Genomic DNA, 13,495 nt, shown 5'->3' with positions numbered 1-13,495 from the left:
TTAGTTCAACAGATTCAAGAATTTGGCTGTGTGAAATCGTTAAGGAAAGGTTTGAACACACAAAGCTTCAAATGGCTTCCAGAAGAAAAGTTCCTTGGATAATCTACATAACTATTGCATATATAATAATGCTAGTCTGTCTTATCTGTCATAACGCAAAGTATATATATATATATATATATATATATATATATATATATAGATACATACATACATACATATACATACACACACACATATATATATATATATATATATATATATATATATATATATATATATACATATGCCGTTTTCAAGATAGTTTTCTACATGGCGAGAAAGGCTCTTCTGCGCAAGAATCTTCAGTTACAGTATGTGTGTGTGTACGCACGTGTATATATATATATATATATATATATATATATATATATATATATATATATAATAAAGATAAGTCTTCAATTCAGCTGTTCTTTTGACCAAAATGGAGATTAAAGACCAAGATCAATTGGAAAGGATGGTGGAACACAGCTACTGTATAATGAACGCAACCATTTTTCTTGCTCTTCCTTCTTTACGCAAACCTTTTTCCTCACAGCTTTCAAACTTCTTTCCTTTGAATAGGGTCCAAGTCGGTTGTCTTTATAAGACTGTTTAAGTATTGAACAACAGAATACATGTGCAACACTGTATATACAAGAAGTTTATCCGGTGCTCAAAAGTCAAAAACACATGGACATCCAACAGTTCCAATAATACAAGTTGTATGGTAAAATACAATGTTTTTGATTAATATGCATGAACAATCAAAGTTTCGTGCAAAGAATAAAACATGTTCCCTTTTTTGTGCCATCAAATGTTCTTCAGGCTTTGCACTAACTGCTATGTTGGGTCATTGTGTGGTTCTGCAAGAAAACAAAACATACAAATGACTTTTAGTACAAACGCACCAGACACACAAAATCATAAAACACAGTTTATGGCATTTTCTGAAATAAGCTAAATAAAGCAGAAATCTGTAGATAAATAGGCTAGCAGAAACATTACTAAAATGTTAATGGCAATCTAATACAGTACTATAACACTGCTGCAAAGACTGAACAACATATAACAACATACAGTAGTATAAGTACACATTGCCTTAAATAAGGATCAGAAACACAAATGCATAGCATGCTAGACATGGAAGTGTCATGAGTGCAGCTTTATTATAAAAGATCATATGAGTATTGTATGGAGGAGAGTATTAAGTTAGCACTAAATATTTAACAGTCATGGTTTCAATTTGTGATGTGACCCCTGATACAGTGATAATAGCTCTGCATAATGGCCCTGAGCACCTGCAAGACATGTGGATGTAAGCCTGTCTACTCCCATACTGAAATGCGACTCTTGAAGATAAATGGACCAGCGAAAAGCAAATAGCTTTTTTTGCATGGCGGCCACACTCTGTGTCTTAGCTTTTGTAATAATAGCCCAACAAATGACATTCAAATAAATAAAAAGCTTTTTCATATTGTGGTTTCCAGACAAAGAAGAGCGTTAGGAGAATTTGAGGAAAAAATAGTACATTAGTCTAACAACCCAAAACACTTTCTGACGAATACAGCAGTAAAATACTGCACATACATTCCTGTGGCGCTCTGTGTTATGGTTTTATGGTGTTACTGAGGAGCCTCGGGGAAAACCTTATCTGGATGCCAAAAAGTTGCAAGTAGATTTTGGCTATTACTTTACCAAGCTTTTTTTTTGCAGACTAATTCTGTAATACTGTAGTTATTCAAAAATACTGCTACAGTAAGTGCATCATAAAAAAAAGGTGAAAATATTAGATATACTAGATGGAAATTAGAGTTTTTACCCAAATGAACAGATGCTCTATGCACCACTACTCTTGAGTCTCTGTAACCAGAACGAGGAGTAAGAAAACACAAGATGTACATAATTCTTTCAACAGATGGTGACGGCACCACAACAGCATGTTATTTTTTTTCCTTAGTTCAAGAACACAACCAGAAGTAATCCATCATTACTGATTAACTAATTATTGTACACTACATGCCGTTTATGCAGAGGCTTCTATCTGCCTTCAACCGTAGGTGCAGAGGTTTCTTTCTGTGTACTGTGCTTAGTATCTGTTTTCCCTTATTCTGATACAAGCTGCACTACATCTTGAGAAACAAGAGAATTTTCACAACACCATTTGCCTTTAAGCGCTTTTCCTTTCCTTTCTCTCTTTTTTTTCCTTCTTCTTACAAAAGCAATTGGTTTCCAACAGGCCAGATAATAAGTTTTTTGACCTGCATTCTACTTTTGACCCATTAAGGTCATTCCTGTGCTCAGGCATATAGCTGATTTCGGAAATGCCTGCAAGTCCTGCATTTCATCTCCTGCCCACTCAGAATAAAGCTCTCTTTAAATGTGTGTGTACGGGTCCCACCAGACCAGTGAGGCATCCCTGTTGTGGGCAATGGAGGGACAGAAGCTTCTGCCTTTATTAATGAATGCAGACCATTATGAGTCTGGCTGGCTCCTGCACTATTCCCAGAAGCATATACTGTACGTGACTTAAAATGCTGTAATATTGACATAAAGCGAGCCAGACACCCCTAAGGAAAATTACTCTTTGGATATAATGTAGGCTCATAACCGCTATAAGAGTACAAAATAAAATCCTCTGGGATCAAACTGACATATACCACATTCTACCTACTCCCCGAGCATTACAAAGAATTTCTTTGTGAAGGAATTCTCAAGGACAGCATTAAACTGAGTTTTGTAGCAGCTTTTTGGCTTCGAGCTCGTAGCACTAAATCGCTTCCTTTGAATCAATGAAAGTGAAATATCATCTACATTAAATCGATGAATTTGGTTCAATACACGTTCTATTAAATTATACTTTCTAATTGAGATTTTGTAGCTCTGTCATGTGTTCAGTTCCATGTTAAAAGTTTTAAACAGTTTACATACAACTTAAAGTTCTGGACTTCTTAAAGAACTACTGTAGGCAAGATAAAAACATTTAAATATAACAAGAAGAACGGGTTAAATTTTTTTTAATGTTGATGTGAACATGTTTTATCAGCACCTGTGACCTTCAAATAAAGGGACAGGCATAAGAGTTCAAGTTCATAAATCATTATATATACACATACATACACTCCTATATAAATATATATCATATTCTTAGTTTTTATAGACACTGTATTTTTATATAGATATTTTATAATACTTCACTACAAAACAAATACCATGTATGAACCAAATACGGTATACAAATAAATTTCACAAAAGCTTAATTGTCTATAGCTCAAAACATGACATATATATATTTATGTGTGTGTGTGTGTGTGTGTGTGTGTGTGTGTGTGTGTGTGTGTGTGCATGTATCTGTACTGTGCTAGACGAGCTTAATAATCAAACACGAATAGATGATACCATTCTGTGGCTAAGTAAATGCTTTTATTTGTGGGAGCTTTTGAGATACACTGATCTCTTCTTCCGGCGGTGTTACAATGGATAAAGCGAGAATGGTTTAACTTAAAAACAGTGCATTTTGGAATGTTATCTGTGACTGGAACCTATCCCTCCCACCTATGCTGTATGCGATTTATGACTTGAGGTGTTAAATGGTCCCTGAATGTTAGTGATGTAAAAGTGAGTGTGTGTGTGTGTGTGTGTGTGTGTGTGTGTGTGTGTGTGTGTGTGTGTGTGTGTGTGTGTATGTGTGTGTGTATGTATGTGAATATAAATGTATAAAGCGCCCACAGTGTATACACCGCTTTACAAAAGGTGTGTGTGTGAAGTGGGAGTGTATGCCAATGGTGTGGGTAGGTGTATAAATGTTACAGTGTGTTGCAATACTATAAGTGTGTGTGGATACTATGTGGTCCCTATTGGTATATAGGGATGGAATTACATTGTGTATTTGTATGTGTAAGAGACAGCGGCGTGTGCATTCATATGGTGCAGTATGTGTAGACGTGGCCTTTACCACTCATGGGAAGAGATTTCACTTGTGTCAGTAGTGACTCGTGAAACTGCAGTCTCGGTTTAGGCCACCGCTAATATATATAAACAAAAGGGGACAGCGCGGGCTCCATAGTGTAAAATAGTACAGGTTTATTAATCACGAGCTAAAATTAAAAAACCTCACAGCAATGAGATAGGACATGCGCATCGAACAAGAACACCAATGATCATGCTGTTAGTCAGGAACAGTAGTCTCGTGGCTGCAGCGTGTAAATCTTTCTCTGTGCCGCCGGGTGTCTCCGTTGTGATGTGCGTCCACTTCAGCGTCCCCCCCGGCTAAGACAGCTCACGCTCCTTTCGTTCTGCAGCACCACAGTTCCCTTCCAGTCCAGCAATTGCTCAATGAGCTAAACACCTGGTGCTTGTAGATAGCACCCTTATGCGTTTCGTCGCAAGTGTACCGGCGACTTCATCATGATCCCATCTCATTGCTGTGAGTTTTTTGATTTTAGCTCGTGACTAATAAACCTGTACTATTTTACACTATAGAGCCCACACTGTCCCCTTTTGTTTTATAGAAGAATCGTGTAAGGTGGTTGTTTCCTGTGGATAGCTGCTCAGGTGTTCCAGTGTTTTTTATATTATCTTTTCAGGTTTTATTTTATATTTTTCCAGTGTTTGCACTTTTTGGCTTTTTTTCCTTGTGTTTTTTCCCAGTATTTCCCATTCCTTATCCACTTCCTCTTTCCCTGTTGTTATACTGTAGTGACCACGGTTATTCTAACACAAACCAGTGGCAATCGCCAAAAAGACCCAGGTACATGCTGGATACATGTCTTAAGCTTGCCTTAAACTTGCCTTAAACTAGACCCAGCATTTCTGCATTGATTAATGGCTCATCAGATTAACAGCGGGGGTCCCTGGCAGTCCCATTCAAACTGAATGGGACTGCCATGGACCCCTGCTGTGTTAATCTTATGGGTCATTAGTCAATGCAGAAATGCCTTAAACTAGCCAGGTTACACCCAGCACATACCCAGAATGTAACCGGGCTAGTTTAAGGCAAGCTTTAGAATACTTGTGGTCTTGTCTGTATATGTTGTTTGTTTGTCTAGGTTGAGTAATAGTATCATTATCAGCTACTATACTTCTCCCTCCTATTCACCCATTTACAACACCTATCAATAGGCGCTGTGATTTTATGTGTTTTATATATATTTTATTTGGACTAAATTTATGTCATAGGACAAGCTTTCGAGATATATATATATATTTTTATATATATAGAATTATTAGAATGATTATATTTATAAACAGTTTTGCGCAGAATATATATATATATATATATATATATATATATATATATATATATATATATTCTGCGCAAAACTGTAAAGTGACTTTCTTTCCACCTGTCACTTGAAACCCCTTACATACCGTCGGTACATCAATGACATCCTCCTGATTTGGACCTCTGGTGAACAGGACCTCCTACAGTTCCATGAGAACTTCTATACGTTCCACCCGACGAACTTCAAACTCACCCATTTCCTAGACACCACCATTACTATAAAGAACAACCAACTACAGACTTCTGTATACCGCAAACATACAGACAGAGCCAGCTTCCACCCAACACACACTAAGCATGCAACCATCTATAGTCAGGCGGATACAACCGGATATGCTCCGACACAGCAGACAGAGGCCAGCGGATTACAGCCTTGAGATCGGATTTCATAAACCGTGGATATAACCACAGAATTGTAGACCAGCAAATACACAAAGCCACAAGAATACCAAGAAGTGATCTCCTTGAAAACAGACAGAAAGAGGCAAGGGATAGGGTAGCTTTGGTGGTCACATATAACCCACATCTAGAAGCCATACGCAAGATCGCCAGGGAACTACAACCCATTCTCCAGGAAGATACAAGACTGCAACAGGTCTTCCCTGAAACACCCTTATCATACAGACAACCTCATAATCTCAAGAAAATTATGGTGAGGAGTAAAGTATTCAACAGCAACTGAATGCGGGACAAGACCATGCCAGCATGCAAGATGCAAAACCTGCGCAATGCTCCACACAGCGGACACTATACCAGATTCCACACAAGAATCTGGAGTACCTAATCAGAGGAAGGTTTACCTGTTCCTCCTGCAATGTTGTTTACCTCATCATGTGCATGAAATGCCCAGAACGCTGCTACTACATAGGTGAGACGGGACAGGGGCTAAACAAAAGAATGAATCTGCATCGCCAAAGCATCGCACGCGGAACAAGAGACAGTGCTGTCGGCGAACATTTCTCTGACTGGCCACAAGATAAACGATCTGAAGGTGGCCATACTCAAAGGTAATCATAGAACACAGAAAGAGAGACTGTTGCATGAATACAAATTTATGCAACTGTTCGGAACACTTAGCGATGGCCTAAACAGAGACCGAAGTTTTATGAGTCACTACTGACACGAGAGAACTCTCTTCCCATGAGTGCTAAAAGCCATGTCACACACACACACACACACACACACACACACACACACACACACACACACACACACACACACACACACACACACACACACACACACACACACACACACTCTTACATCACTAACATTCAGAAATATTTAACACCTCAAGTCATAAATCACATACTACACGGGGGTGGAGGGGGGGTGTTAGGTTTCATTCACAGATAACATTCTTATATGCAATGTACCATCGCCGGAAGAAGAGATCAGTGTATCTCGAAAGCTCGCACAAATAAAAGCATTTCGTTAGCCACAGAACGGTATCGTCCATTCATTTTTGATTATTAAAGCTCGGCTAACACGGTACCAATACCTTTATGTATGTGTATATATATAAACACACACACATACATATTATATATATATATACATACACACATACATATACACACACATTTTTTTATTCAGACTTAAGTTCCTATAGTTTTATAGATGTTTTTTGTTTACTGGACTATTGATATGTCTAAGGAAACATAGTGACAGATTTACTAGGATGTAAAGCCATACGGTTCAATATAAAGGCAATTCTGGAAACAAACTGAGGCAGTTTTATCCTGCATCGGTGTTGGAGGCCCACTATCACAACTCCAAGAACATGAGTTTCAGCACCATCCCATATATATATATAATCCAATGCACAGCTGGCACACCATTTGCAAGTAAATAAGTTTTGGTGCTTATCCCATAAAGCAATAACAGACCATACGATACCGGTTGCAACACGACATCAAGGGACAGCACGCAGGTAAGTAAATCATACATTTTCTATATTTGATAGAAGACACAAAAAACAACGTTTCGGTCCCCCAGTGGGGCCTTTCTTAAGGTGGAGAACAGTCCCACTGGGAGACCGAAACGTCGGTTTTTGTGTCTTCTATCAAATATAGAAAATGTATGATTTACTTACTTGCGTGCTGTCCCTTGATGTCGTGTTGCAACCGGTATCGTATGGTCTATATCTATATCTACATATAGATATAGACCATACGATACCGGTTACAACACAACATCAAGGGACATCCTACTGTGATGTCACTGTCACAGGCAGAAGTGGGTGGGACTTAGGGGCTGCCTATGCTATGGGAGAGAACTGCTACTCTGTATGAGCCCACATGGTTAACCTCTTAAGTCCAAAGAGGGGTTACACCAATATAGAGTTTTGACTCATTATGGCAGCATCATATAATTGAGAAAAAACAAACAAAAAGGGATTGACAATTTACTTGTAGATTTTCAGATTCACTAATAGCCTTATCAGAGATTAAATAATAATTGCAAATATCACTCCAAAGCATTTGCCTTTGGAAGCACACAAAAAAAGTATCATGAAGTATTTCAAAGTACCTTTACATATCAATAACTTACAGTTAACTTCATAAACATGTCACTGCTATTAGTTCACTTTGGTCTTTGGCTTACTGGCCATCTCTGCCTATTTATGAGGGAGACTCCCCGATTGCTAGCTGAAAGATGTATGTATTCAATATGCAAATTAATTGTAAACTTGTTATATTCTTGATTATTTTCCAGAAACTAATTTACCAGATCAAAAGAACAACACTATTTAAAAATTAAAATGAAAAAAAAAAAGCATTTGAATAGCAGAATCCTGAGTTTTGCTGGTGTTTCTAGAAAGAACACCTAGAATAAAAGGGATCTGCAGAACGAAAACGGCAAAAAGCCACGTGAGAAAAGTGTTTCAGTGCACAGAGTATTTACATTTCCACTAACTAAACAGTAGAGGAATCACAAATTATCAATGACTTAAGGGCGACATTGCTACCATAATAATATTTTTTTCTTGCATAGGACTGACAATGTACGCTGCTGTACATAGACGTTTAGCAGACACAGGTCCCTGCCCCGTAGAGCTTACAATTGATTTTTTTGGTGCCTGAGGCACAGGTAGATAAAATGACTTGCCCACAGTGACAAGCAGCTGACACCGGGAATTTGAACAAGGCTCCGTGCTTCCAACTCTAAGTCTGTTCCTTTACTCACTGAGCCACTCCTTCATACCAAAATACAATTAATAATTTAAATAAAGCATACCAAAATGTAACGAAAACATCAGGAATATACTGTACAGTTAACTGACCCATGCATATAAAAGAATGCGGTCACATGGTCACTTAGCCATGAAATCACACACAACACGCTAATACAACAGGGATCCTTCATTTCTCTTCCCTCTATGCAATAATAAAGAACAAGTGTACAAAATCAGAAAGCTCCAAGAGGCTATGCTTTCAACTAATATATTCAGGGATTAAGACAGTGTTGTTGAGACAGATGTGCACATGTGCCAGTTTCTGCTCATCTTTAAGTTCCGCTGTAATGTTTAATTTATGACATTTGTGCTTTCCAACCATACATCGGTGCACATCTCAGTTGTGTTAATTTTCTGTGCTTTCATATTAGATACCCGAAAAATAACTTGAAAACTAACTTCTCATTTGGCACATTGTGGCTGTCTTAATCCTTTGTGGATAAGAGTTTCCCCAAATGTCAACAGAACACATTCCATGTACTGGAGTTGCGTTTCATGCCCCTTTACACTGAGCTTCAATTAAACTCCTACTAAATATTTAAATGCAGGGTCTGGTAATTGGTTACAAATAATGGAACCTTAAATTAATAATAATTACACTGAAATACTCTGTACAATTCATGATGTTTCAATGCTTTCTAATCTTTTTTGTATAAAATAGCTCATGGAACAAGGCTTTTTTCATTGTTCATTTGTGTTTTGAAAGAGGCATTTATGTGCCAACAGCTGACAATTCCTCTATAGTTCTTTGCCAGACCTGTACATTGATTTCAAATCCTGAAGTGACTGGCGATCTTAGGATTTAAACCCTTGTCCGCTAGAATCGAAAGGTCAACCAATTAGAATGGAGGATACACACAGCTGCAATTTGTATGCAAAGGGCAACTATCCAAAGACAGATTCCTTGTTGCTGTGTACAAATACATATATAAGAGATCTTTAAAGAAAAGAAACACTTGATGTATGGGTGAATTGGTACGAGGCTGCTTTTATACACACAATTACCTATTTATACATGCAGCTAGAACATCAAATGACTGGAGAAAGCACTGTTAATGCTACTTTAGATAAGCCACCCACTGCAATATATAATCACTGTGCTGGAGATCTATAGGAAATTAGAGGGTGTGTAGATCGTGTATAATGACTGCATGGAAGAGAACTTTCCTTTCCTCCCACCGTATTTGATGTCAGGTAACTTTTTTAATTAAACCAATCCTCCAAGGAAAACGATAAATTAGCTCAAAATGTTTGATATTTGCTTTTGGGCGTGGAAGCCTAACCAAGTCACAAATACAAATTAAATTGCACACATTGGGATGTCTCCATCACAGCGTAAGATCTTATGTCCCAGGTTAAGGCAGGTAACGTAGTATTTCTCTATATGGGGTTTATTTATAGGGATAAATAATACACTAACATGGCCACCGTCCCTTTAAGTCAAAACAAAATCATAAACACCTACTCCTCTTAAGAGACTAACGATACATGCAGCTTCAGCCCTTACTAACTGGATGGACAGATAAGCGCGTTACCACTCCAAACTGCTACTATTATAGCTGAGCATGTACATTCTCTGAACACAGCAATAAAGTGTTTCTCTTATCTGTTACTCCAAGGTTATGGAGCAGACGTCCCCGATTCAGCATGGTCTCACATCCTTCCTTCCTAGGAGAGCTCAGCCCCACGAGAGCTCAGAGAAACTCTCCTCTGTAAGTCTAATGTTAAGGACAGGACATCCCTGCTTCAGCACGGTCTCGCGTCCTTCCTTCCTCTTCCTGGGTTTAACAACCCAGGCAGTCCCAGCAGGATCCACGACCACCCAGCCTAGGGGACTGTGCCAGCTTTCCTTGCTGGGGAGAACTCTTCTTTGGGAACAACAGTCTCTCTCTGTGTGTAGTAATTTCTTGACTTTTAAAACTCCACGTACAATCAGGAGTTCAGCCTGATCAATTAGCCAGCAGCTGCTGCTGACTTCTCTAGGGAGATAAACTCTCTGTACGCTGGAAAGTCCAATAGCTGTCCTATTCCAGAACCTAGAGACAGTGATGGTATCACAACATATACCCTATCGGAAACACTAAAAGAGGCACAGTGTATTTACTTGCAGTGTGGATACCCTGCATAAAAATGTTTTATTATTCCCAATAAATTCTGTAGACTATGCATGAATGACTAAAATAAAGAATAGAAACAATGTCCTCTAATCAAAGCATATAAGCAAGAATACTCTGAAAAAAAGTAATAGCTAGCTAAGATCTCACATGTGATATACTGTGCTTCTTAAATAACAGAACAGGGACACTACATCGGTTTTCCTCTGGGGGCGCAATCACTCTGTCCTAATTGTAAATGGGGTTGAGAAATGAGCTCTGACCAATCCATATTGCTCAGGGACAAGGCTGACTTATTATACATAGTGCATGGAAATGACTGAAGCAGTGTATTGCAGTAAGTAGCTTGTATGAAAAAAAGAACTATTTTTAAAATATATGCATACAAAAATGATTAACATACATGTATAACTTTTTAGCCCATTTTTGCTTCTTTGCATTATTAAAGAAGCCAACAAGTTTCCAACTCAGGAAACGGAAATCCTCAGCACATTAGATCACTCGGTATTCTTTAGACACCATAAGAAGTTTTTCAGCCGTTTGAACAATAAAAAGCTGTCAAATAAAATACATTCAGAATTGGGTATATATGTTTGTTATACAGATGCAGCGGCCGTTATTCGAATAAATCACGGCGCCGTTTTCGTGTGCGCTGCTGTACTGCACGCGGCATGAACACGGCCAATCGCCCCAGGCACACGTGTTTATCGCGGTTGCTTTGTTTGAATTTCATGGATTGTGTGCAATTAAATGCAATGAAATTAATGAATTGTAATGTGTACAGTACTGTGCTACTGTGTCAATTTCAGGTGTTTAAAAGCCAGAACACTAAAATGTCATTTTATGCACTCGTGTCTAAAGGCGGTACGGTTGGAAGAAATCACGCGCCATCACATCGGTATTCCGAGGTATACACCGCGTGATTTGTTAAAATAATGGCCGCTGCATCTGCATATTAACCTGCCAATGAGGATGGCAAATCTTCTAATCTAATTTACTAGATTGTAGTACAATAGCCACCCATAGCTTTTGTTATAATTCCAAGGCCCAATGCAGTTGGTTACTTTCAGTCGTCACATTTTACTTTACAAAAGTAGGCAGCGACATTAGGGAAAAAAAACCTTTTCACTTTTATTACATCTGTCTCTGGAAGGTTGCCCATACTGTACATCACTAGACCACTGTGTTTGCAGTGTTACACAAAATACAACTACTTATAAATGATCCATTTTCATCACAGCAGTTGCAAAAAAATAAACACTTGAGGCATTTTATTCTTACTGTTCTGAAAACATTAACTGAACCACAACGTGATCTCAAGATATCTAACATAGTTACATACTGTAGTACAGGCCTGCACAAATCGTAAAGCGAGAAGGGCCAACTGCTCCAAGGAAAAAAAATTTGGGCCGCACGGGTAAAATCATCATCATCATCATCATCATCATCTTTCCGTCATCTCTCCTCCAGCACCTCATCATAATCCTCATATATCTCCCCCAGCACCCCTCATCATCATACTCATATCTCCCCCAGAACCCCTCACTATCAACCTTTGCGATACTCCCCATCTATCTCTCATACCCCCATCTCTCCCCCTCACCCACACATATACTCCCTCTCCACATCAAACACACAATACCCCCCTGCACACCACACACATCCCACCCCCTGCACCTCACATCATTCTCTCCCCCTGCACCTCACATCACTCTCCCCCACTGCACCTCCAATGACCCCCCCGCTACACCTCCAATCACCCCCCCGCTACACCTCCAATCACCCCCCCTGCACCTCCAATCACCCCCCCCTGCACCTCCAATCACCCCCCCTGCACCTCCAATCACCCCCTGCACATCACCCCCTGCACCTCACATCACCCCTCCTGCACATCACCTCCCCTTCACATCACCCCCCTGCACCTCACTCCCCTGCACCTCACCTCAATGCACCTCACCCCCCTGCACCTCACATCACCCCTCTGCACATATCCACGTTGGGAGCAGGGGGTGGGGGGAGCGGCCGCAGAAGAGCTCAGCTGGCTGTTACTTCCCCCTCCATCCCACGTTGCGAGCGGGGGGGGTGGGGGGGGGGAGGAACCACGGGGAATCGCCGCCATTTTTTAAAACTTTTTTAAATTAATTAACTGGCGCCCGGCCGGACTCATCGCGGGCCCCACAGAGAGGCCAGGCTGGCCGTATGTTGTGCAGGCCTGCTGTAGTAGATGAGGTTGAAAAAAGACATATGTCCATCAAGTTTAACCTATGCTAAATTTAGATGACAGATAATTATCCTATATTTGTATGTATTTACACTATTTTGATCTAGAGGAACATAATGTAGCAGAGCGAAATATGTGCAAAATAATCTCTTGCTTATTAAATAAAACAATGCAGCAAATTCAGAGGCACAAATCTGCATTAGCTGCACAGGTGTTGAATCTAAATCTTAATTTCTTGTACCCTTACCTGTTGGTTCAATTATTAGTTATTTACCTTGAATTCTATTTGCTCCTTTAATATATAGACTATGAAGTGTTGTACGGTATCAAGAAATTTGGATTAACGCTGGCACCTGATCTGATGTACTGTAATTAATACACTGCACATAATACAAGAAATCTATTTAATATGCACAATAAAAATATAATTAAAGGCATATGGACATTTTAATTAGAGAACTGTGAGCACATGAGAAAGCAGGTTGCCACATGGCATGTGTAGAACATAATACATTACATTATGTTACATAACAGTGAGCATGCTATAATCTATATCTTAATTACATACTGTACATCACATACATTTAGCAACGTTTCGTAATTGATTGTATTAAAAC

The 13,495-nt window shown here is 39.2% G+C and overlaps 1 protein-coding gene across 3 annotated transcripts in view; it reads right to left on the bottom strand.

Annotated features, from left to right (window-relative positions):
- Window positions 1-265: 265 nt before the first annotated feature.
- ZNF521 (zinc finger protein 521) overlaps window positions 266-13,495 on the bottom strand; it is a 374,676-nt gene continuing 361,446 nt past the window's right edge. For all 3 annotated transcript variants that reach the window (XM_075584921.1, XM_075584929.1, XM_075584914.1), the window contains one exon: window positions 266-887. In XM_075584921.1, coding sequence (XP_075441036.1) covers window positions 858-887 — 30 coding nt within the window. In that variant the 3' untranslated portion in view covers window positions 266-857. The remainder of the gene's footprint in view (window positions 888-13,495) is intronic.

Source organism: Ascaphus truei, chromosome 2 (assembly GCF_040206685.1).
Source record: "Ascaphus truei isolate aAscTru1 chromosome 2, aAscTru1.hap1, whole genome shotgun sequence".
NCBI lineage: Eukaryota > Metazoa > Chordata > Amphibia > Anura > Ascaphidae > Ascaphus > Ascaphus truei.
Note: the sequence above shows the minus strand (reverse complement) of the source record. Positions and strands in the feature narration are given on the sequence as shown.